The sequence below is a fragment of the Argiope bruennichi genome, chromosome 4 (assembly GCF_947563725.1).
Source record: "Argiope bruennichi chromosome 4, qqArgBrue1.1, whole genome shotgun sequence".
Classification (NCBI taxonomy): domain Eukaryota; kingdom Metazoa; phylum Arthropoda; class Arachnida; order Araneae; family Araneidae; genus Argiope; species Argiope bruennichi.
Window position 1 is genome coordinate 78,721,617 of NC_079154.1, and position 27,506 is coordinate 78,749,122.

At 28.8% G+C, this 27,506-nt stretch overlaps 1 protein-coding gene across 2 annotated transcripts in view; it reads left to right on the plus strand.

Moving 5' to 3' along the window:
- LOC129967024 (homeobox protein Nkx-2.5-like) overlaps positions 1 to 16,576 on the plus strand; it is a 30,390-nt gene extending 13,814 nt beyond the window's left edge. The window contains exon 3 of one of the 2 annotated variants that reach the window (XM_056081656.1): positions 14,922 to 16,574. In XM_056081656.1, the coding sequence (XP_055937631.1) occupies positions 14,922 to 15,607 (686 nt within the window). In that variant the 3' untranslated portion in view covers positions 15,608 to 16,574. Of the gene's footprint in view, positions 1 to 14,921 lie in introns of both variants that reach the window. The other variant, XM_056081658.1, reaches the window with a different exon arrangement.
- Positions 16,577 to 27,506: the final 10,930 nt, after the last annotated feature.

Below are 27,506 nucleotides of genomic sequence, written 5' to 3' on the forward strand. Positions count from 1 at the left end.
ATATATCTTCGTACTGCCAGAGCCTATACTCTCAGAGTTATCCTCAAGAACATTACCACCCTTAACGTGCAACCCTAGAGAACGACCCTTTCTCTTGATCCCTAACAAACTTGATCCCAATTAGTCGAATTGATACTTTGGGGACCAATAATGCGCGACAAACGTAAAGAGTTGCCACATATGACTGGCACATGGGGTTTTTGACTTTCCATCAAAAGCAAGAAGCAAACACAGCGATAACAGCTTTTTATGGAGAGCATGGTTTAGAATTCAGATGCAAATAGTGGAACATTTTCTTACTTGAATATATGTACTTTTTAAGTCCGAAAAGCTAATTAATTAGTTATGATGTCACTTCTCAAATATAACATAAAATATGCTTATTACACTAGAAAAATATTTTGTGGAAGTATATCTGTCAAACAGTATGATTTAGTTTGCAATATTAAAATTCCGTTTTTAAAATACTCCTAGGTTGTTTTGTACAGAAGTTAACTATTTTGAACCATGGTTATACGACAAGGGCGATGTTACAATCTGAAGCAACTAGGTAGTAAATAAAAAATAATTAAAGTAAAAGCAGGTAGTAATTAAATCGTATTGTCATACGTAATTCTATATGTCTTGGGATTAAAAGAGGAGATATAATTAAAAAGAGAGACAGATAGTAAAGTCGTCTATCCCTAATTTTAGATTTTTCAAGATCAGTCGCCAATAATCCATTAGGGCATCATACTCCTCCCCCGATATTTATTCAGATTTACGAGATCTGTACCTAATAACGCGTCATATAGACAGATTTGATGCCATCTTCCCCACTTGAACAAATACTTCGCATACCCATTCGTCAGCACCTTTATTCTTTGGTCACAGATTTATGTGGTATTTATCCTGTGCATTCATGTATTTAATTCAATTGTTCATCCTCTTCCTCTGACCATGATTCACATTTAGGAGATCAACAACAATAATTGCTGTAAATTAATCTAAGAAGTTTCTAAAGTTCATCCCAGTTGTCTCTCTCATGTACATTCCTACATTTATTCATATATTTTTTAGAAATGCTTTCTTAGATATAATTATGAATATTGTTCATATAATTTCGTCTTAAAATGGTACCATTCAATAAAATAATAAAAGAAATATTGAAAGACTATGTGAACTTTTTACCTAAATAGTATGATAATATTTTATGCTTCATTCATTTATTCTCATCTTATTTTAGCATTTATTCTTAATTATATAGCAGCGATGCAAAATAAACAGAAAAAAATTCAAGGAAAATTCGTAAATGCATGAGGAGAAGATAACAGAACAATGATTTAAAATCCCAATAACTATCTTGAACAGTAGAAGAATATAAAATAACGATGAACGAGAAATAAAAAAAATCATTGAACTTTCAGCACATAAAAATTTAAAAATACTTTAAACATATGATTATAATGTGATTACTTAGAATATTTATGGTTGCATCTCAAGGGGATTCCAAATTTTTAATAGGAAAAATAAAACAAAATTTTTTATTTCTAATACACAAATATTTATTTATTATTCATTATTTAAATTCTAAATAGATGTACAACTAATTTATGCGCAATTAGCAACAAGAAATGAACTCGTTTTTTGTTTGCATGTCTATATTTACTATTTGAATTTTTGAATTCAATTTCATAATTCGAATTTCCCCTAAAATCATTTGTATCTAAACCAGTGAAAGTAATAACCCCGGCACTTCCTCGTATACGCTCTAATAAATGAACTTGATGTATATTATTAATCTCATATCATTGGCTAACAGTAGTGACAAAAAAGACTATTAGCGTATATCTTTGGTAATTAATACTTGGGATACTATTAATATAAGAGTGGGAATAACCTCCTCAAAAATTTCTCCCATACTCTCTAATAAATATGTTATTCCTTTCCCCACTATCCCATAAAAATGTGGACCTTGGTAAAATCTGTGAATTCCTGACATGGCATTAGTGAACAATACTTACGAAATATAAATATACTTACAATACTTACGAAACAATATTGAACAATACTTACGAAACAATATTGAACAATACTTACGAAACAATATTGAACAATACTTACTTACTTAATTATTGAACAATACTTACGAAACAATATTGAACAATACTTACGAAACAATATTGAACAATACTTACGAAACAATATTGAACAATACTTACGAAACAATATTGAACAATACTTACTTACTTAATTATTGAACAATACTTACTTACTTAATTATTGAACAATACTTACTTACTTAATTATTGAACAATAGTTACGAAATAATTATGGTGTGATTCTAGTGTTTTTACTGAATCTATCATGTGATCCTTGGCGACATTTTTTTTCTTTTTTTTTTTTTTCATTTTTGGTGATTTATTCCTGGCATGCGGTGATTAGTACTTGAAAACCGAATTTATGTTTTTGACAGTATTTTACACCTGAATGGAGCCAAAATTTGACATAGAACTACAATTGTGATCATAAAATTGCATACCAGATTCCACGTAGTTAAACCCTTGCGTTTTAGAGCTATCGCGTTACATGCTTGTGAAAGTACAGAGGCAGACGGTCAACCTCTTGGCAGATTTGGTTCCTAATTTGAAAAGGTATCTACATTTGAGATGTTAAATTTATATAACAAATTGCATCCATCTAGTTCTCTTCGCTTTGTAGCTATCGTGTTAATTTATATTAAGACAGCCGGATTTCATTTAAAATTTGATAAATATCTACAAATTTGATATAAAATCCATACACCAAATCTCATTCGTCTGTTTCAAAACATTTATGAATTATTCTATTCTTATACAGAGAAATAGACATACATAATATCAAAAATGCGTTTTTGAATTCATAGACGTTAAATTGGGAAGATTGATCAAAACCTCGCCTTCGAATTTCGACAGTTTTTTTCTCTAAACTTCATATACGAGAAAGTAGAAAAATCTTCGTTCTAATCTTCTGCATCGAATAAAAGCCTATTATTAAGCCAATCAGTGTTTCCATATTTAGTTCTAATTTATGCATATCTGAAAGCCATAAATCGATATTTATCTTTTGGCCATATTGATGGAAGGCGTCCGATAATGCACGACCCAGATTTTTCTTATTTTTATTTTATTCACGGAACGTCAAATTTTTGCAAACCTTATGACATCATTCTTATCTTCGATCCTAATAATCTTGGAAATAATCTGATTAATGAGGTGCTATTTGTTCGCTAACTGTAACTTCTTTGGGGTGTTTTTCTGGGAAGTAACTGGTGCTGATAAAGGAATGTCAATTTCGGGAAAATATATTAGAATGATAAGTGAAGGTAGAATAGAAGAATATTTTCACACGCCCGAACGCACAGAATTACTTCTTATGAAAGTAAATCAATTGAAGAATTTGTGAGCATCTCAAATATAAACACTTTTTAAAAGCTTTAAAAATAATTCATTCCCAAAAAAATTAAAACTTTAGTTTTGTAAATATTTAAATTAAATTGAAATAATAAATTTATTTTTTAAATTGGGTATGTGTACTCTTTAAAAGGACATACACACTCAAATGAGGTCTAAAATATTCTTTATTATGGGTTTAATTTAGTCTGAGAATTTCTTCTCGGTCGCCTTGGGGTTTCGGCCTCGTGAAAATGTACTCAGTCTTGATTGAATTTAGTTGATTTACATCCCATTTAGAAGTTAAGTCGAATATAAATAGTGGATTGGTTAATAAACAGTGGTGTGCACCTCAGAAGAGATCTGAAGTACTGTTGATCACGATTCTCATAAAGTTTGTGAATTTCTGTTTGATCTCTCTTATGTTTGTACTAGGAATACAAAGATGATGTTTGCTTGATTAGGTTGAAGATGTGGTGACCTTCTTCTACAGAGAACCATTACTAAACGAAGCAGTATCGAACAGGATTAGCCGTTTCTGATCTGCGGTGATCTGGTGGTAAGATCTCGGCTCCGTAACTGGAGGGTTCCTGGTTTGGCAACCAATTTCACCATATTCACGCGGCATTGCTGCATGTTAAATTCGTCGGAGTAGAATGTTCTTTGGCGTGGTGTGAAAGTATTGAGAGAAGGGTGCAAGCTCGGCACCATAATTCAAGGTTTATGACAAAATAGATCTAGCATTGCTTTGAAATTTTAATATAACAAGACTTGACGATGTTTCATAAACGACCCATTTAGGAAGTTCTCCCAAATACAAAAAAAAAAAAATTAAATAATAATAATATGGATATTTCTTTAAAGAACAGAATCTCTCTGAGATCTGAGGTATTATTAATAATAAGTCTGTGAATTTCTCCGCTGTCGCCTGAGGTTTCTACATCGAATATGAAATCTGCTTGTTTAGAAACTACGGGAGAGATATTTTGGTGCACATTGCTTAATTTTGAATTGTGATATGTAATCGTGATTTGATAATATAAATCACACTTCCGACGGCATTCATCTCTCTTAAGTTCGACAGAGCAAAAGGTAGTTTGATACCGATTGACTAAACGTGCATCAAAAGTTAAGTTCCTATTTCCTCCTCATTTAATACAACAGTTCAAGCTGACTTGCATGTCACAATTGTTTTCTATTTTGAATCAAACTTTGATCAAAACTGAAAAGTATATTAGTACTATTGGCAGTTTATCTTGACTAAATATATTAATTTTTAACTATTTACGCTAAAATTTTACAGAATTGAGAGTTTATATTGTCTAAAGGGGCGTATTCATCATGAATCCATTTTCATTATTTTTCGCTACTCTGTGCCCTCACTTCTGCCCGGCCACTGGGGTCGTACTATGACCTCCACAAGATTGGTGGGATATCCCTCGTATGAGTAACCTTGGTGGTCATTAGAGTCTTACACTAAATTCGCGTACTCTGTAGATCTTGAGTGCAATCGTATTTCGAATACTCTACGGCGTTGCGGGCAATAACTCTGCCGTCAGGCTGCCGCGACCACGAGGAGTTAGCGAACCAGAACTGCTGCAAGTCGGAGTGTTCTGCATTTCGATACTTTCATATACAGTACACTCCCGATTATCCGCGGAATTGGGTGGCGCGGCCGCCGCGGATAACAAAAATAGCGGATAATCCGAAAAAAAGCTAAAAACGGTTATAGCAAAAAAGAAAACAGCCATTCCAACTTTGAAAAATCGTTTTATGTACAATAAAACGTAAAATAAACAGCAGGAAATGTTTAACTAACGCTTAATATTTTAGTATATCACTCAAAACTAACCTAAAATGCTTTTTGTTAATGAAAACAGAAAAGTGCTTAGTATTTACGAGAGGCGTTAAGGATACACAGAAAAATTAATACATATGTACTGTTTTAATACTGTAATGTATTATGTAATTACAAAAGCATAGCTGTAAAACTGCACCTTTTTGAAAAAATCAATCAAAAAAAAAAAACTTAGTGCGGCAGGCGCGGATAATCGGGAGTCTACTGTATTAACGCAATATGGTGCTTTTTATATTTCACCATATAGTGAAAAAAAATCAATTATTGTCTTATAGTATATTCTTTTTCACCGATTAGGTCTAAAATTTGATACATTTTTACGGTGGTAATGGTAACATCACATATCGAATTTAATTTATATTAAGTTGTTAATTTTCGATTTTGCTTTTGTTCAAAGACAAGCCATTCTTTATGAATTAGGTCCAAAATCTTGAATACATCTATAATTCGAATGAAAAAAATTATATACTAAATTTAGTGTATTGAGCTATTAGCATTTTCACTTTTTTGTATATGAAGTATAATAAAGAAAAAGTATAATAATCGTTAAAAAAAAATCTGATTTGAGATTTTCACATATATATTCATATTCCAGGCCTTTCTGAATACAGAAAGCACATTTTTTAAAATCATGTCTGTCTGTGAGCACAGATCAAAAACGCATTAAACTAGTAGTGAAACTTGGTATGTGGTTTCTACATCGAATTTGTAAATTTCCGTCAAATTTTGAATGAAATAAGTCCATCTACAGCAAGTCCAGTTGTCTGTGCGAGAACAAGAGAATGTGATGACTATAAAACGTAGAATTAGATGAGCAAAATTTGGCATATAGATTTAACATCTAAAATGCAGATATGTTTGAAGTTTTGAACCAAATCTGGCAAGAGTTCGCTAACTCAAAAATGCAACATCTTGGATAAATGAAATTTGATGCATAGTTTCAGCATTTATAATATAGATCCTCATTAAAATTTAAATCAAATCCGAGTGGGCATCCGCAAACGGATTGGTTATCTGTCTGTCTCAACTTAGAGGCATATTCAAATGTGATAACTCGAAAACGCAGCTACTTAGATAAATAAAATTTGATATATGATCCTGTTACTAAAATTGTATTTGTGTATCAATTTTTGGTTTTCTTTTGGTCGTAAAAAAGGCCAAATTGCATAATCGATTTTCTTTTCCCCACGATGCTACGAAGCACAGAAAGTTTATGTGAGGGATTCTGAAATTACAAATCTAAGTACTGGTAGGGTTCATGAGTTTCACAAGAAAATGTTGACCCTCCCCCCCTTAGCTCGGATATAATTTTATGCGGGGAGGGTTTAATACTGTTATTAAGCAATATACGAGAAACTTTCAAGGAGATCACTTCGGCTAGATGAATTGGCATGACGCTTGGATATGAATGTATGAACTTTGGATTTCATCCAAAATTTGAGGGAAATCCTTAATTTCGGTACAGATACCAAACACCAAAATGTTGCTTGTAGTTTGCTGTACTTTTGAATTAGCGTGATCGCAGGCAGTCAGAATGATATGCATATATAATTCCCAAATTGTTTTTCTGACAACACAAGCAGACCAAGATGAATATTACGCATAGACCAAGGTGAAGATTTGGATTGATGTGTATACGCATCAAACGCACTTAACTGATTAATTATTTGTTAATTCCTAAATAATACGATATAACTGGAAATCAATAAATTATGCAAAATTAATTTTATCAAATATTATACCGATTCATAAAATATACAAGATATATGTTTGTCTTTTATAAAATCTAATTATTTCATGTTTAACGATATCATGATGTTATAATGTAATCTGGTTTTATTTGAAAAATATGATAAGCAAAATAGTTACGTTTCCTAAATTTAAAAAATTTTATGCCACAAAATAAACATAATTTAGTGTCTTTTCTAATTTTACTGTTTGAAGCGAAATTCTATTGAATATTAAGCCGTTGTTTATCGCATATTTGTTTTTTAAAACTATCATTTACATTATAACAATATTCTTGAGAATTTTTTTTAAATATGCGAGCGTGTATTTAAAATTTTTTTAAGCTAAACAAAACAATCGATTTTTAATTCAAATTTATTAATATTTATTGCTTTCCGTTTAACTATTTCCGTAGAAAATAAAATCACCTTCATTTTCTAAATTAAACTGGCTATTTAAAAATTAATCTTTCATGGTGGAGATTCATAAATTTATCCAGATTTTTTCTTAATTAATTAAGTTTTGCTTAGACATTCATTAAATTTTATTTATCCAAGCTATATAAAGGGTGCTCCTTTAATCAATAAATGACTGGAGGTATATTTAATGAAGTATGTTTTAGGAACAAGCATTTTAAGCAAAATCATTTAATCGACAGCCGCTTCGTAGAAGGATCGTGTATTGATTCGTAGATCTTCCTTGAGACTTTAAATGAAATTATCTGATAATAATGCTTATCAAAGAGTTCTGTAATAATGTTAATCAAAACTTTACAATTGCTCTAATTTGAATCGCATACATGTGAATTTTTTATTTAAAAAGTTATGCAAAGAACATTTTATTAAATATGACCAATAATACCAGGCGAATGTATCGAAATTTAGAATGCATTATTTTTTAGCAGTACATATGTATATTGACCCAATGGTCATTAAAAACAATTTTTTCATTTTTATTATATGCCTATATTTAAAGGTTATGTGCCTATACTAACTAGATATTGAGATTTAATCGAAATAGATATTTAACTTGAACATTTTTATATTAAGTTAAAAAAATTATTTAACCTTGAAAGAATTAAAATTAAGAAAATTGATATCGCTGATAATTATTTAATTCTAAAATATTTTATTGAGTACCACTTAAATATTAAAGATAAAAAAACATTTAAATAAATTAGTTCGATCGGACAAAAATAAGCTTCATTTTAAAAGCCTTTTTTAATATCACTTAAACATTACTAATAAAAATTTTTATATCTAATTTGTTCTATTTTCAAAAAAAAAATTCATTTCATATTTAAATGGAGACTTTATGATATATTTTTCTCCGATGTTTTCATTCTTTTCTGAAAGATAGATTTGCCAAAAAAGAAAAAAGAAGAACTTCTCGGTATTTTGATAACGTTAACTGTTAATTCTTTAATCAGAGTTCGTAAAACTGTACTTGTTTTGTCGCTAAATTATGCATTATCTCGGTTCGATCATCTGTCTTTATTTTAAACCGTAGTCAGTGGGATTATTTCAAAGGTCACGGAGAGTTTACACCGACCTTGATGTTAAGATTAAGATGCAAATTTTAAATGGCGACCGAATCAAATAATCACCTAAGCAATCAATAGCAATTAGCATTTTTTTATATAGCACATTTTTAAAAATGAACTGTTTTTACAAAGATAATCGAATGAAATGAATTTCAAAAACTTATTTTTTAATGATCCCCGTTATCGAATTATCCTAGGCATTTTGCGTTTTTGAGTTTTGTCCCGGCTGTCCTAAATGGTTACTAATGACCTACTAAAATGTTTTGTAAAACACTTCTAGACATACTTCTAAAATGGTTATTGTCGGTCGTTTATTGTTTATAAAAGTTAGCCCTTAGCACTAACTTTTATAAAGAATTTTTAAAATATGGATTATTTTCATCGATATAACTGATGGAAAGAATTTTCAATTATTCGAAAAACTACTTTTTTAAAACTTAAAATGACTACACTTCTTGGAAGTTTCCAAATTTGTGCCCCAAATTCGGAAACAAGAATTCGGGAAGTTATTCTTTATAATAATTCTAAAAAACTATAGGTAGCCATTCGTTAAATAATTCTCCTATTGTAAAGAATGGTTATTTGTAGTTTTCTAGAAAGATTAGTTCGGAAAAAGTTAATCATTGTTTCACAGCACAGTGAGATACTTGAATTATTTTCACCAAATGATTCAAATAAAATTTTGATTTGTTGAGAATTTATTATTTTTTTTAAAACTAGACTAATTAGATTTCTCGAATTAAACGAAATATTTCAGGTAATTAATCCTTTGTTCTCTATAAAGAAATGTTCCGGAATTTTCTATTTATACTTTTTAGCAGCAGAAATGAAAAAAATTTAACTTCTTTTACATATCCATCTGCATAAAGTGAAATTTAAATTGTTGATAATCATTTTAAATATCTGATTATCAAATTAACCGAGTTTGAGTTTCAACTATTTTTTTCGAATTGAAAAATGTTCCAATTTTCTTCTGATATTGAATACAATAAAGATTGTTGGCCCGGATTTTGCTGATAAGTAAATCTTTCATCTTATAAAAATTTTTAATTGTATTTAATGGAAACAAATCAAGCTCTCGTGGAACAAGACCTGATTTAAAAATGCCCCAAATATATCCCAGTATTGAATAAAACGTATATGATATTCTAGAATTTCAGTGATAAATAAATAATTTATTTTAGAAAAAAAAGCATTAACTGAATTTAATGAAATCAAACAATTTTTCCACTGATTAAGTTCAATTGAAAAATGTTCTATATTTATTTCTGTATTAAATAAAAATATATCTAATTCTCTAGAATTTTACTGGTAAGTAGATAGCTCATCACTAACTTTATTTTATAGTGATTTATCAAATCATGTTCTCGCAATAAGTGAGATTTAAAAGAAGCTAATTGAGACAGAAAATTTTTAAAATTTGCTTCTAGAAAGTTCTATTCTACTTTTGCAGTAGTCACATGTTGGTAATTCAGTATCATTATAGACAAGGAAGTAATTATATTTCTTCGAAATTATTAATTCATCTCATGTGTAAACACTTGCTATCATGTCAAAAGTAAAAAAAGAACCAGATTTCCTAGTTTGTCTATGCATGCTAACAGGCTATCTCTCCTTGCTAAATATTGATTTTTATTACAAAATATAATGCGTCCTCGGTTAAATTTTGAAAAAAAACTGGTGATTTTATTTATATGTTTCAGATATTTCTATAAAATTTGTAGACATGTAATGATAAGCAAAATTTGTAAACAGTTTTGTGAAAACAATTTTTTATATAAGAGGGGGAAATATAATAAACGAATGAAACGAACAATAAAAAAGGAAACATTAAGATTCTCTTTACACCAAATTGAATTTATGTGGTCCTTTAATGCATAATTTTGAGTACCTATTACTCGTCATTTTTAGAATACAATTTTTTTAAACAGTTTTGTGAAACCAATTTTTTAAATTAGATGGTTCATGGATGTAATTTAAATTGTTTTGTTTTAAGTCAAATAAATTTCGAAAATTAACATTTTTCAAAAAAGAATAATTGTTTGATCCTATTGAATATTTTAAATATTTAAAGTCAAAAATTGTTTCATTATTTGTATATCAGCTTGTACCAAAGATAGTTTACATTGCTTATTTGTGAACGTTATTAATATTTATTTAATTTTTAATTGTTTTGATTGAAATTTTGATTTTTTTTCTCTTGGCATTATTATCATTCTCTTGGCAACAAACATCAAAAATATTTTTTTTTTTGAGTTACAAAAAGAAAGATTTATATTACCTTGAAATTAAAGAAGATTTCTTTCTCTTCTTCTTTATAATTTTTAAATTTTTGAAACAGTTTTGTAAAAACTTTTTTTTTCTGCATAAGAGGGAAAAACAACAAATAAATGAAACGGATGATAAAAAAGAACGCACGATGCACGCCAAACCAAATTAATGCGGTTCGTTAATGCATAATTTTGAGATTACTCATCATTTTTAGAATGCAAATTTTTTAAAGTTTTGTGAAAACGTTTTTTTGAATTAGATAAGAAAATAATAAGTGAATGGAATTTCCAATAAAAAAATTAACACGAACGTTCTTTTTACATCAATCAAATTAATTTTCCTTAATCAATTATAAATTAATTTAGATTAATCAAACCAATGCATAATCTGAATGCCATGACTTATCATTTTTAAAATGCAAAAATTTTCCTATTTTACAAATGATTATTAAATTTCAATTTTCTTACTTTTTTTAATAAAATTTTGGCTACATTTTGAATAAATTTTTTTTAGAAATTTCGAAAATACTTATATTTTTTAATATTTCTAAAAAAAAAAAAAAGATTGGGTGAATCTCTATAAAGCCAAACTATACGAGTTAAATTTCAAAGGGTTTTTTTTTTAATTTAGAAAAAAAAAATGTCCAAAATTAGGTATAAAACAAAAATTTTCAAATTTTTAGGTTTATGAATGATTTGCTTAAAGTTTTACAGATAACTTAAGAAATGCATTATCTAGTTCCTGAACTAAAAATAAGTCTATTTCAATCCATTCTTTAAATATTGGGATTCAACTGAGATGTAATAAATTTGAAGAACCTATTGTGAAATTATTATACTAAATTGGAACTGAAAATATGGATTAGATTTTAATTTATGAAGTTTTTCGTAGAAAAAATTCTGTTAAAGATCGGAATTTGAGAAAATTTTATCTAAACATGTAAAATAGCATTAAGACGTATGAAAATGCAAATATAAAAATCAGAGTAACTTCGTAAAAATAAACTTAGAAACAAAATTCTAACGATTTTATAAAGAAACCTGTTTAAACATTCAAGATATTAAATTTAAAAAATTCATAATTTTTCATAAAACCGACTTTTTAACGTAGTCACTCATCTATCTGTCACCTTCATTTTTAGATATTTTAAACATCTTAAAACTTTTCATCAAAAGATTTATTGAGAGTAATTATTTTAAATATCAATGTTCATATGAAATAGGGAAAGAGAAACATACTTTAAATCACTAACCAATTCATTTTTCTTTCAAATATCTTATTCCGTTGTTTTATTATTATTATTTTGTTCGACATTACTATTTTAACAGGAAATCTCATATTTTGCTATTCCTAAAAGTTTTAATCATTCATTTAAATTGAATATTTATTGTATCAGTTAGACTGCAGATATTTCGTTAGTTTGTTTCAAAATTATTACTCTCTAGTTTTAAGTATTCAGCTACAAAAAAACTGAAATCGTTGAAAAATGAACATGAACGCAGAATGAAACAAGAACTGTCAACATATTTTTATCATGCCTTGAAAAAAAATCAACTTAATGATCTACTTTTTTTAAATACATGATTTTTTTTCACTACGTTCCTTTTAACACTTTTTCAGGATGTTGTCCATAAATACGAAGAAACATTCCAACATGCCTATTTTTCTCTCTCATTTTTTAAAACATAAAGAACAAATGTATAATGCAACAAAATCACCTAACAAATTTTGCGACATTCATTTGCTGTTTACCTAGACACCTTCAATGTATGATTAGTATCAAATTCAATAAAGGTGTCTGTGGAATCAAAAAGAAAAATCAGTAGCTGCAAAACTAACTCCAAAAACCGTTCAGGGTTACGGGTTTCCTATTACTAGCAGAATATCAAATGTCTTGCTGCACATACAGGGAGCATAATGTTTTATACGGTTTTTGAAGTCCCAGACAACAATTTTTTTTGTCCTGTGCAAGAATGATGTCCTTGTCTTGTTATTATTTATTTATTTTCCAGTTGTGGGCAATCTTTTTACCGCTGTTAATTTATGGGTAAGCTATCTGTCTTGCATATTTGACACAGCACATCTGGTTGTTTCAATACTTTTTTTTGTTCATTTAATGAAGGCTTATTTTTTTAAATCCTGTGATGGCTAGTGTAAAATTACCTCCAATGGAAGATATAATTTACTTTTAGAAACCAAATATAGAAGGCGTTTTTTTGTAATCTTAAACATCTCCGAGTTTATCTTTAGAACCTAATTTAATTTTAGGTTAATATCTGGTTCGAAAAAAAGAAGAAATCGACCTCTACTCCATTTCGTCTGTTAATAGTTTTAAAAATAAAATAGTTAAGGAAAAAAACGTAAAGGAGATTCGAACTTCTTGTCTGCAATATGTAGCATGATAATTTCATTAAGCTTCATTATTCTGTCTTTATTTTATCTTTATAATTTATTTTTAATTATATAACAGAGATAATATTCGTACAAGAAATGTATTTAATATCGTCGCAAAGCACATGAATTGAAGCGAAGTAATTTAAGCGAGAAAAAATGTTGTTATAAAGTTTACTTAAAAATATAATTAAAAATTATTAAAATTGGAGAACCGACTGTGCAAAAAGATAATTGGTATTGCTAAAAAAGCTTTTTTTGAATTTTAAAGTCTTATAGCAATGGTTTTTAATGCAATAACATACTCCGTTGTTATTAAGGGAAACAACAAAATTGATTTGTAATTAATTGAAAGATTGAAATATTTTTTTAGTGCGCATTTATTTTCTAAGAATGTTTTAAGCAAAAACTTGCGAAACGTTTTGAATGATTTGTATAAACCTTGTCCTGTTTAAAAAATATTTTTGATTTTTCAATTGTAACAAAAGAATACACCCTTTAGGCAAACTAGGTCGGTGTGGAAAACAGAAAGTAGCAAACAAAAGATTGGAAAAACTTATTTAATTAGTAAGTCTTTTCTAAAAATTTGATGTTAAGTAAATTATATATGAAAATATTGACCTCTAAGATAATTAAATTATTTTTTGTAAATGTATTAACTCAAAATCGTTTTGCTACTTCACAACGCTTCGTGAAGACCACATTCGTGATTATTTGAAGTACATCAGTGGTTTAAAAATATTTTTAACCATAATTTTTTCACATGATTTTAAATTTATAAAATAATTTTTATTAATTTCTAATCTACATTTCATTAAGCTTACGAAGAATTCAGATTGTACGTCCATATTTAGAAATATTTTAAAGAAAAATAAAATATATGATGTTATACGTGGCATATACTTTTTAAACGTGATTTTAAATCATTAAAATGATGTACTTTGAAATTAAAAAAGAAATACTAAATGTAAAAGAAAAATGTAGAAAATAATAAGAACTGAGAAATCTGAAACAGAATGGGAAAAAATACCTGCAAATAGCAAATATCAATTTAATTACAAAAGAGAGTATTGCATTTTCTCCTAGATATTTTAATTTATTTTTGAGCTCTAAAATTCATGTTGAAAAATGTTTCTTAATAAGATCTCAGAATTTAGATAATAAAAACAAATTTATAAAGAAGTTAAGATTTTTCTAGGAAATTCCGAATATGTTATTAAAAATTCGTAGACATTTTAAAATGAAATTGTGGGCATAATGCATATTGATTTGAGTAAAAGTTTCCTCCTTAATTTTACTCGTATTTTAATGTAAGAAAGGAGGACTAAAAATTTACAAAAATTGATTTTAGTTCTTTTGTTAAAAAATGGGCACTTTTCTTCATTGTAAACGAGACTGGAATTAAAAAAAATTTTAACGAAGAAAATTATATAACTTACCTATTTAGCAGGCTCAATTTTCTCTGCTAATAAGATGCCATTTTGTGGTTTTAAATTCAAACTAGAATTCTATAGAAATTTAAATGTTTATTATGTAATAAATGACTTGATATTAATTTTTAAAAAAATTGAAGGTAAGATAATTGTACACATAAGCAAAAAATATTTAAACAGTTAACAAATTGTACAAATTTAATATTTTGCTTGAAATTTTTTTTATTTTCTTTAACATAGATTTCATATACGATTGTGAATATTAAAAATTATTCGTTTTATTTCAGAACCCATACTGATACAGTCTTACAACACTGCAACAACCACCCCAAATCATCTTAACATAAGCCAGACTACCGACAACTCCAACAATCGAATCATCAGCCCGTCCGTCCCCAGCAACACTGCTGTCAAATCCGAGACAACTTCCTCCGGCAACTCATCGCAGCCCACGCGGCAGAGGACACGCCGGAAGCCCCGCGTCCTCTTCTCACAGGCCCAAGTCTACGAGCTGGAAAGACGATTCAAGCAGCAGCGCTATCTTTCTGCTCCAGAAAGAGAGCAACTCGCCAACGTCTTGAAACTGACTTCAACCCAAGTCAAGATCTGGTTCCAGAACAGGAGATACAAATGCAAACGCCAGAGGCAGGATAAAACTCTTGAACTGACTGCTGCAAATTTGCATCAAGCTAGAAGGGTAGCTGTACCGGTTTTGGTTCGTGATGGTAAACCATGTCCTTCAGCGTATTCATCTGTACCGTCTGGCGGAAATCCAGGATACTATCCGTCCCCAACAGCAGCTACCGTACCCACTTCGGGTTCTTCCTATCCAACTGGTGTTGGACACTATTCTCATCCTCAGATGACCAGTGTGCAGCAAAACGGTGCTACGAACACTTCTGTGACCAATGGTGGTAGTGTGTACAGCAATCTGCAGCAATTGCATTCATCTCCTGGACTTGCTGGATGGTGAAATCGATGAAATGTCACATTTTTTTACTCATGCTAGTAAATGCTATCCGCAAGTTATAAGCAAGCTCTTAAGCCGTCAGATTACCTCATGTGTTACTCTTAAGTAACATTTCTTAAATAAAATAAGACAATTAATAAATTATCGATTCTTAAACTGTTGTGATGATAACAAACAAACAGCAAAAAATGCTATAGAAAATAATTATAATTCACGAAGAAAGAGTTCCAAAGAACTTGTTTTACGTAATGACTTTGACTGTGATTGATATAAATCAGGTACAGAACAATGATACTGTGCTGGTCATAATATCATTGAATATTCTTATAACTGTGTCGTGTTCTTTGGATTTGGAACTGAGATTATAGGACAATGGAAAATAAATTTATGTAGTATGAGTATATCTGTTTAGTAGCAAAACACATCTTCATTTGTACTCAGTTCATTACATTTGAAGTAGAGAAATCCTTTTTGAATATTCGAAGAAAAATATACGTGCCAAAGATTTGGAGTCTAGAAACCAAAGATAAATAAACATTTATTTTTAGTTTTCAAGTAACTTGCTACTAAAATATTTTATAAAATTACTCCTTTGTTGAAACTGTTTTCAACTATCCTGTGATTAAAAAGAACTAGTTTGTTGTTTCAATATTGAACATATATTTTAAATTGTTTTGTTTTTAGTGAACTAATTTTTAAAAATTAACGTTTTTCAAAAAATAATAATTGTTTGATTCTACTGAATATTTTAAATACTTAAAATTCAAAATTGTTTTATTATTTGTATATCAGTTTGCGCCAAAGATATTTTCATTGTTTATTTGTGAATATTATTAATATTTATTTGATTTTTTAATTATTTTGGTTGAAATTTTATTTTTTTTCCTTGACGCTATTTTATAATCAAACATCAAAAAGACCTTTTTTTTTAGTTTATAGACTACATTTTTTAGTTTATAAAAAAAAAAGAAAAATCTGTTTTATCTTGAAATTAAATATTTCTTCCTCTTCTTCTTTATAATGTCATTTATACTATCGCTAATACTTTTGGGAAAGTTTTAGTAGAGATTTTTATATGAAGCCTTATAAAAAACTGTTAGAATCTTCTTCTATAATACATTTTTTTAAAAATTATTTAGACATTTTTGAAGAAATTATGTTAGTGTCATTTAAAATTCTAAATAAGTAAATGTTTATATATATATTCAGATAAAAATTAATGAAATGCAAACAAATTTTGTTAAACGTCAAAAAAAATTTTAAACCAAGTTCTCAATGATGAATAGCTGGCATATTCAGCATTATTACAAAATAACTACCAAAAAATTTCGAATTATTATTACACATTGAAATATATACATATAAATGTACAAAAATTTCAGTAAGTCTAAATGATTATAAGTCAAATGATTATCTTGTCTAGAAAAATGATTATCTTGTCTAGAAAATGTAGTCAAAAGTATTAGTCATTTTTCAAAGGATGTATTAGCATTTATTGCATTAATTGTATGTGAAGCGAATTCTTGTGCAATATTTCTGTAATATAATTTTTTAGATAGTAGCTGTGCTACGTAGAATTTGTCCATCTTTGTCTCTAGTAATAAATAAAATAATTAATTTTACTTTTGGTTTTCTTCATTCGTGTGTCATTGCTTTTTTTCATTTCGTCCGATTTATGCAAATTTATATTATAAAAATTAATCTTAATTGAATGGTTTTTATAAAAAAATTAATCAGATTGTTGAAAGGCGTCATCTTTTTATTCTTAATATTGCAACCGATATAAACTAATAAAGTATTTGAGTAACTTCTGAAAAGGTTTGTTTATTCATTAAAAAGCAAAATAAGTAATATTGCTGGGCTTCGAATAGATATAATTCCAAGAAATAAGCACCAGTTCTATTTAAAACTCGTGGAATTCTTTATCATGCTGATTTTTAACCATTATTATTGAACATTTAATTTTCCATAATTCGCACCTTTTCCATGGAATTTTGAAATTTTAGTTAATTTTCACCATTACATATTTTTTGTTTGTTTGTTATTTCCAAGCAATAACCTACTAAAAATTAATACACAGTTGCCAAAATTAAGCTATTTGGAGGCTATTTGCCACCAAATATAACGGTTGCAATTTTTTTTTTTTTTTATTATTACAAGCCTAAGCCGTTGTTACCATTTCTGGTATCCATCCAAGATGGCAGACAGATTTCCGGCTAGTTTTTGGACGATTGGCAGGATTTTGATGCACTTGGTGATAAATCATAATCATTAGCTAATGACTTTTATTAACGAAGAAATTATTTCTTAACTAGCAACACGACCTGACTCAAATTTGCAAGTTTAAAAAAAAATTAAGAAGGAATTCAAATTTTTCACAAACGTGAATGAATATTTCTGTTTTTTGTTTTTAAATCATAAACAAAATCAAAAATTAGTTACAAAATTCAGATAGATAATGTTATTGATTAAATGACGATATTCAATATACATGTAAACAAAAATTATCTGTACTTATTTTATTTATCTAGAAATGATTTGGTTGAATTGACTGACTCAGAAATCATTTTTGATTATACAACACTAAACATATGATGTGAGCTAAAGTGAAAAGTTTAGGTTAAGAGATTGTTTGAAAATTCTATGATATGTAATAAAAAGTATTTGCAAAATATTCGAAATAAATAAATAATAATAATAAACCAATCATTTTTAAAAAAAGAAAAAAGATTGGCATTTGGAACATTTTGAAAAATGTCTTTTAGTTTAGCCCAAGAAGAAAGCAGGGGATGCATTGATAATTAAAATAATCATTATGAAAAAGTAAAAAGGTTGGGATTGAGAACTTTTTGAAGAATATTTTTTTTGTTAGTTTAGTACAGGAAAATAAGGAACGGGTGAAATGATAATTAAAGTAAGGGTTTTCAATCATTATGTGGAGAACTGACATCAGGCATTTGCACACTGTGCATCGAGAGATAAGAAACTGTGAGAGTCAGTTAAAAACCGCATTGAGCTTTCTTTTAAATTAATTAGGCCAGTATCAATGATATATTAAATTTTAGTGATTTAGTAAGGGTATGGTATTCTGATACCCTTAAGGGAGAGTTACATATAGATTGAGAATAGTCAATGCAAAATAATGGATTCAATTAGTTTCATATCTTAGTCAGTTGGATAATATAATTATGTATGTCACTTGAGATTTTTCATCACATGTTTACAGCATTAACGTGTTCTCTAAAATATTTTTTTACGTTATACTCAGAATATTTGGCATCAGTCATGTGATCAATTGGAATGTGAAGAATTTATATCGATGTCATTTAGGATTCTTCATATGTTAGTAATTTTCGCGTTTGCTCAATTATTATCTCACGTTTACTGACAAGATACGTTAAAGACAGTCTTCCTTCTGTAAATTGCTTAATGCATCCAAACTCAAGTAGAAACTATGCCTTTGATGCGCACTGCGTGACAACTCCATTAAAGAATACTAATTCTATCCGTGAGTTGAATTTAAAAAAATCGGCACAGCATGTTTACTGTTGTGATGTTTATTTATTCATTTCCTTATTAATAACATCAATAAAATATTGGAAATACATACTTTGATTCTAGAATATTTTTGAAAACAGTTTTATTGATTAAACTAACGGACAATAGGAATTTCTTTCTGCAAGCAACGGTATTACATCAATATGAGAAATTTATTATCAAAATCATTTCAAACTATCGCCAAAATTTTAGCGATAGTTTGGCGATAGTTCAAATTTCATTTGGCGATATTTCAAATTTTATTTTGGCGATAGTTCAAATTTTATTTTGGCGATCAAATTTCATTTGGCGATAGTTCAAATTTCATTTGAACTATCGCCAAAACATGCACACTTCGTGATATAACTGTTTTTGCAAAACGTTAAAGAAAAAATAAATTCCATTCTTAAATTATGTTTAAAACATTTCATTAAAAAATGACATTATGATAAAAAGAAGTATTTTTTCCTCAAAATCAATGACTTATTTCAAATTGAAGAAAATTCTTTTTTATAGTCATCTTCATCTTGCCACTGGAATATGTTGCTTCTTATAATAAAAGAAAATAAAAATTATCGTGGCCATTTTATTAAGATAGATTCTTTAGAGAAAGTCTGTTTATTTCAAAGGTTCTCATGACACAGCTACTGGAACATTTCTGCAGATCTTCATCGATTATGATCCCTAGAACACAAAACTATTATTAGTTCCAAAACATGTGCGTGTATGTAGAAACTAGGGGCAAAAAAAATAATTTTCGACCCCTAACTGGCTATTCCATTAAATAAACCAATTATTAAAATGAAAAAATATAATAAAATGTTAAAAAAATATAATAAAATAATAAAACAATAATTCTTTTCCGAATTATATTTTTTTGTGACAATTTACATTAAAGCAAAAATTTTAGCGTTACTTGCAGAGCAATATTTCATGACTTTAGTGAAAGGGTTGAAAGGAATATGAAAATATTAATTTAGATTGATTAGGGAACTACCATTTCTGAGAGGAAATTTTACCGATAGGAAATTTTTTATGATTATTAGTTGATTGAAGTTAGTTAATATATATATATTTTTTGTGTGGCGTAAGTGGCATTTTCTGGGGATTCAAATGAGATTTAATTTTTGGAAAAGTAATCGGTTTCTAGGATGTATTTGAAACTTTTAAGTACGAATGAATGGCACACATTTTTAAACACAGTTTTATTGTAAGGAAAAACCGTTCAAAAATTAGCACGCATTTTGATACGCAAAAAACGAATCGCTCATATCTATTTCTGTAATCGTAAAAATGTATAAAAATAGTTAAGTTGCGAAATTAAATGACAAGGATATATTTTCAAATTACTTTTTCTTTATGAAATCTTTTGATCAAGACAATGGCGGACTTTTGATTAGTCAAAGCAGGCAGCCTAGCAGAAGGTCGGAGGAAGTATTCTTATGTCAAAGTAATGGCAAGTGGTCTATTGGTTTTAATCATGTTGTTCATTAACTTTTGTCTTAATATTATTAATAGTCAGAAAGTGAAGAATATTATTTAGAAATAAGCATGACTTTGAAAAATGAACAAAAGCGCGACATTTTTGAAGTGATATTTAAAACTGAATGAACTAAAATATTAAAAAATTAAATAAAAGCAATGAGTGCTTAAATTTTTTTAAAAAGTTCCCTAATAAGAACCAAATTGAGTACCACGTAGTAAGCAATTGATAACTGCACATGTTCTCAATCTTTTTGGCATTTAAGGTCTAACTTTACATATCAATTTTAAACTAATCTCCCCCAATGTCTTTTTGCTGACTTTTTCTCTTTCTCAACCTATTTCGGAATTTTAAATAAGTTCCATTATATTTTTCAAATTACATAAATGTTCATATGAAATTATACTGTCCTAGATTCAGAAATATATTATACATGACGCCGATGCAAATAATTAATGAATAACACAGCGCCAAATACGATGATACAACCATATATTGTTAATACAAACCAATCAAAATTTTCTTCTTTTCAAAATTACTTAAATTATAATGCCGTAATGTTAAAAATTTGATTGGTGGGTGTTTTTTTTTCACAAACCTCTATTATTTTTATCTAATATAAAAGATAACACCAATTTAGTGAAGTAGAATTTTTCTTTAACATGCTTTACAGTTTTTTTTCTAACCTCTTTTGTATAGCTTTCGTATACAACCTATGTTATTTTACATCTAGCACCATTTCAATGTAGGTAGACTCAACGGATTTAATTGATTGTATTGTCAAAGTCACTTCATAAGTATTATTATGCATGTTATTTAATTCATTCTTTTAACATCCAGAAATTTAACACCTTACACCTTTTGTTTTTCAAACCGAAGTTAATTCGACTGGAAGAGAACATTCTAGTATGAAGAGGGTCAGGCACATTGAAGAGGCAAAATTGGAGACAAGATGAATTAGACTTACATAAAATTGCAACAAAATTACAAGGGTAATAAGGTAATAATAATTTGATAGCTTTTTCATTGTTAGAATTTAAATTACAGAAGAAAATTTAATAGAAATTTAAAAAAAATAGCCTTGAAAAAATATTTTAAAATGTTAACAAAAAAAATCTTACTTTAATTAACGACAAGAAAAAGAACAACACAGCTGAAAAATAAATCAATTGAAACACAGAAAAACAATCATCGAAACTCATTTCAACGAAACAAAACACAAACTAAACTTCAGAAACAAAAAAATCATGTATACATTTAAAAAAAACCCCGCAAACTAAATATAAAATAGCAAACATCAAATGGCAAAACAAAATAAAAGTACAAAATAATAAAGTTATAAATATATAAATTCACTGCCTAATGATAACTGATAAAAATAAGTCATCCAAGGAGGATAAAAAAATTCATTAGAATTGAGTTACAATAGGCAATTAAAACATTAAGTGGAGTGCAGAGAAAAAAAAAGAATTGAAATAGAGAAAATAAAACAGTGCAATATAGAGGAAGAAAAAAGAAAGAAGAAATGCTAGCAAACAAGAGTTAGCCAAACAAAGTTGCAAATATTGCTGAATTTTCTTGAAATGCTACATTTTTTTATTTCATTTCATATATCAGTTCTCTCTCACTCTCTCTCTCTCTCTCTCTTTTTTTTTTTTTTTTCGTTAACAAAATATGCAATGATTTTCGAAATTTCTTAATTGACCGCAAAAAGAATCGGGCTTTTAATTTGATCTCATGTGTCATGGAATATTTCCAACTTTTCATGTTTTCATGATTTAACATCGACTCTTGTGGTTATTAAATACTTTTGCCCGTCTTTTCATAAGTCCATTCCCTTCTTCCAAAATAGGACGTGCTTTGTATTTAGCTTCAAAGTATAAAAAATAAAATCGAGCATGCAATTTGTATTCCTCTCCTTTGATCAACTAAGTACAATATTTGATTCACATCTACACGATCTACACGATTCACATCTACACATTTGGGCGCCACGATTTCATTTATAATGCAGTTTGCATTAGTTGTCATGTTTATGTGCATTTAAATAATGAGAGTAGTAGACAGCTAATCTGTTGTAGAAATAGGTTTAAAATTTAATATAAATTTACGATTCTGGGAAGTATTTAGTATGGTATCGATTGTTGCCAAGCTAAAATAGTGATCACTTGTTACCAAGCCTTATGTTACCTCTAAATATTGGGGCCAACGTACGAACATAGTATTAGTGTTCAAATGCTGAAGTCCAACATTGGCATGTTAATGCTGATGCCTTACTAATGGAAAAGTACTTTTTGCTGATAATAGCATTATTCCTTTTCGTTTCGGTTTTAAGTTATACAATTTACATTTACACGAAAGAACAGGTAGGCAATAGGATAGTTAACAAACGCAGGGAGAAACAGATGTCCTGAGCGTTACATGGTGATGAAATATAAGCATATTAAACGCCACTTCTTAAAATAAAATATGATGAATAGACAAAAGAAGATACGCCCGGGACAACTTACTCTTGCTAAACCACTAATGACAACAGGAAGTAAAATAATCGTAACATTCCCCGAGCGCCACCTACTCTTGCTGTACCACTACAGACAGATAGGCTTCATTTTGATGGATTCTGTCAAAACTTCAATTCAAATCGTCGATTTTAGTATGAAGATTAATGATTATGAATTGCATTTTTCAATCTGGTTTCTAATTTTCAGTTATCTTTGTCACATAAAAACAGTTAGAAATCCTCTTTTCGAACCGAGGGAGATTTTAAACGTAGAGATTCATTGTTGTTCTTCAATCAATCATGGTTATTTTGTACTACAATATCGTCCCATTGTTTATTTCATATTCTAAAAGAGTAAAAATGGTTCATTGTCTTTGAAAAAAATCACAGGGGATCCTGAAATAAAGTATCTCCAGTGGACAACCCCCTTCCCCCTAAAATCACTCTTTCACACAACAGCATCCTTATTCAGCATAAAAGGATTTATACTTTCCGCTTTCACATAAATTAAAAACGAAACACAATAACTCCCCCGCTATCGGAGCTCTAAGCGAGCAGTGAAAGACCCACAGAGAGCCAGATAATGAATAAAAGCTCGGGGTGAGAAAGGAGAAAAAAACTTCTCCCATAGAGCAGTGATAGGCGAATATCATGTTGTGTTTAGTTTGAGGATCTGTCCGGGTTGGCGCCTGCTCGGAAGGGTGGAGGTGCATGCATTGTGCCCAATCTAAACAATAGATAACTTGTGCATCGAAAATCACTCTGGCCGGGCATGGGCCACTTTTAGTAGATTGATTTTTTATCTACTTTTTTTTTGTGCAGAAGACACTGGACGGTCGTGGAATTTGAGCAATTTTTTTTTTTTTTTTTTTTTTTTTTTTGCTGGAAAAGGGATACAATTATTTTAAATAATATATATTCTTTGCAAGTTGTTGTCATCATTTGTTAATCTTATCTGTCTAGAGAGGGTAATAAATCTGTTGTGTTAAATTAATTGTTAAGGAATTATAATATTAATTGATGACTAATGATATTAAATAGGAATTAGAAAATTATATTGTCACTGTGAAATAAATTTTATTAAATTCACTTTTAGAATCAGCAATAAATCGAATAATTGATTAATTGTAAAGATCTAATAAACTGATAATTTGTGCAATAAAAAAGGCTAGATTTGAAAACTTTCGCTACAACATTAACTCCAAAATAATATAATTTCTTTAAGAAGTTAATTATTTTTGTTAATAATTTTAATATATAATAAAATAATAAAAAATTATTAGCATTTTTTACTCATTTCATGCAGCATATAAATCAATTAGATTGTCCCATATAACTGCCATATATACGTTTTAACACTTTGCAAGTGCATTGGGCAGTGGGGGGAGGCGTGGATGACCGACATGACCAGATTTTTAGATACACTTTTTGAAGAAATGTTAATACTTATAAATTTTATTACCATTGTTACCATAAGGGGTGTAAAGAAAGTAATGCATTATAAAACATATAAAAATAGTTTTATTTTAACATAAAATATAAGCTTGTTGTTGCATGAAGAAATATAAACCATTGCAATGCGTCATAATGAAGCACTTCAAATAAATAAGGGATAAGTCAACAGTATTTATAAAATTACAAGATCTTTTAGTATTTTTTTTTTTTTTTTTTTTGTAATCATTCTTATTAGTTGCTTTGAATATTTCTGATAACATATTTTGAAAAATCTCTACATAGTTACAGCCTTTATAAGCATTGTTTTTAATTCATGTCGTGTTTTATTAGCAAACTTTCATGTGGAGAAATACAAACCTCAATTTCAATAATAATTCATTAACACATTCAGTGCTATGAGAGTCACCAATGACCGGCACTTGACTAGACTGTGATGGCATGGAAATTATAGTGTAGCATCCATCAAATAAATTCATTAAGAAATGATTGTAATCTGTAACATATCTTTTTTAGATAATATTTCAATTTTATATGTATTACATAATAAAAAAAACTCACAGTGACGTCAAGGGCAAACCTTCTAAAACGAACGCGGAATTCGACGTGTTAAACGGATCTTTTAGCTAAGTGACAGTTTATTTTCATCTATTATCTTATTAGAAAATATGGTTGATGTTTCGATTTATTCATGTTTTGTATTTACCATGTCGAATTTATTTATTTCCAAATTTGAAAAAAGTCTCAGATTTGGTTTTAAGTCTACATATCAAATTCCATCCACTTCTAACTAAAAGAGTATTTTATTTATCGTTTTCACATATAATTCCAACTATGTTTTTACAACTCAATGGTCTAAAATGTGGAGATGATCGAAATCTCAAGTTTGAAGATTCTTTTGATGATTATATTACTTTCTCTTTGTATGCTTTGCTTACGAGAAAGTAAAAGGGCAAAATTTCAGATATTTTTATTATTATTATTACGATTTTATATTTTTAGCGCAAAAGCAATAATGGTGTAAACCAAGGATAAATTGTGAGAAACCACTTGTTTAGCTCCCATTTAACCTTTATGAGAGAGTACAAATGCAATATGTTGCAAATGATGGGAAAACAATAGAGATGGGAAACGCAAAAGAAGAATAGTATAACGCAAAATAACAAATTTTATCATTGTTTTATGCGACTGTTGGTCTGTCTGCTTGAAAGCACGACAGTTAACAGATGCTTTGAGAAAGATGAAATTTGATATATATTACTTACATCAAATTTGTGAATTGCTATCAAATTTTGAGCGCATTCAAATCAGAGGAAATCTTTCTGCATGATTGTCTGAATACAACTACAAAATGACGAGAACTAAATAAATAAAATTTGGCACTCAGATTTCAAAATAAAATACAGCAAATTTGGATTCAAATGCATCATTGGGTTGGGTCAGTAATTTCACAGGTATATAGACATGATAATTCAAAACCGTCACGACCTACTTATGTGAAATTTGCTGTACAATTTTGTGATTAGAACTACAGTTCTGTGCCGAATTTTGGGTTTAATTGGTTGGGAAAAAAGTGGTCAAAATACACATTCGGATTTGGTACTTTTATGTCAACCGCATTCCAGCGATTCATCGCCAATGACCGCACTCTAATTGGCTAACTATTATTCGTCATTAGCCTATGACTAATAATAAAAGAATACATTTATTAGATAGAGTGAGGAAGTCTCACGAGACCTATCCTGTTGATTTTATAAATACATTAAAACGTATAGAATGAAGTCCCTAATTGAAAATCCTTTATTTCTTTATTCCATTGCAACTGCTTCCTCAAATATATGCATCAGTAAATGATTGAAAGTCAAAGAAACTCTTTTGAACATACAACAGTAAGTTCTGAAATTGAAGGTGTTGTATAAAGGGGCCAAAAGTGCGTTATTTGACAGTGGAGATTTATTGAAAAGAAAACAACATCCACCTGCAGCCCTCTTAGAAATAACAAAGCGAAAACAACTCTTGCTATTTCACGAAAGTGTTTCTGAATTTTGCTCAAAGTGGCTGGGAGCATGCCATACCAGGTATCAAATGTCTCTGCGCATTTAGTCTTCGGTATGCAATTGAGAAGGATCGAACTTTTAAAATATGCGGTTGCACTTAAGTGAGTCCACGCGACTGCACTCGATCAAAAGGAACATTATACCGCCATTACAGTCCATTATAAGTTTAAAGAGCAAACTTTGTAAAAAGCCATAACATCCATTCTTGGCTCACGATCCCAATCCGCGATATCCGAAACCAGTTTAAACAAAAGCTATTGATTGGCATTCAGCTCGCTGCGAGGTGAGATTTCTTTTTCTATAATAAACGCAGCAATAAAAAAAAAAAAAAAAAACGAAGTGAACAGGAAGAGAATGGAATAGTCTGTATTGGCAAACGGTTCGAATAGCGGGAGGGTTTTGTTTGACAATGATTCATTTTTTTTCCTTGTTTTAATTTTAGTTAGACTTGTTTCCAGACGCCTTAATGCGTTTTGTATCCGGAATTCGGTTGTTAACACGGTTCCTCTATTATTTTTAATATTATTTTTAGACTATAACATAGTGTTACGTATTATAATGGAAAAGCATTTTTTAAAGCAAAATAGGGCCTGAATTTTTTATTTTATTTTATGAGGCATATAATTATAGCTTAATTAATTAATTTACTTATTTGTTTTGCGTAATTTTATATTTTAAACTTTTTACTCTCTGGAAGCCAATGATTTTGGTGTGATCTACGCAAATTATAATTAGTACATCATTACTTATCAATAAATGTAATTAATCGCATCATTAATTGTGATTAATCCCCAAAAAAGTAAAAATACCAAATTCAAGCGAAAAATCGATCTTTTGCAACTATTATTCACTAATATTATATAGTTAATACAC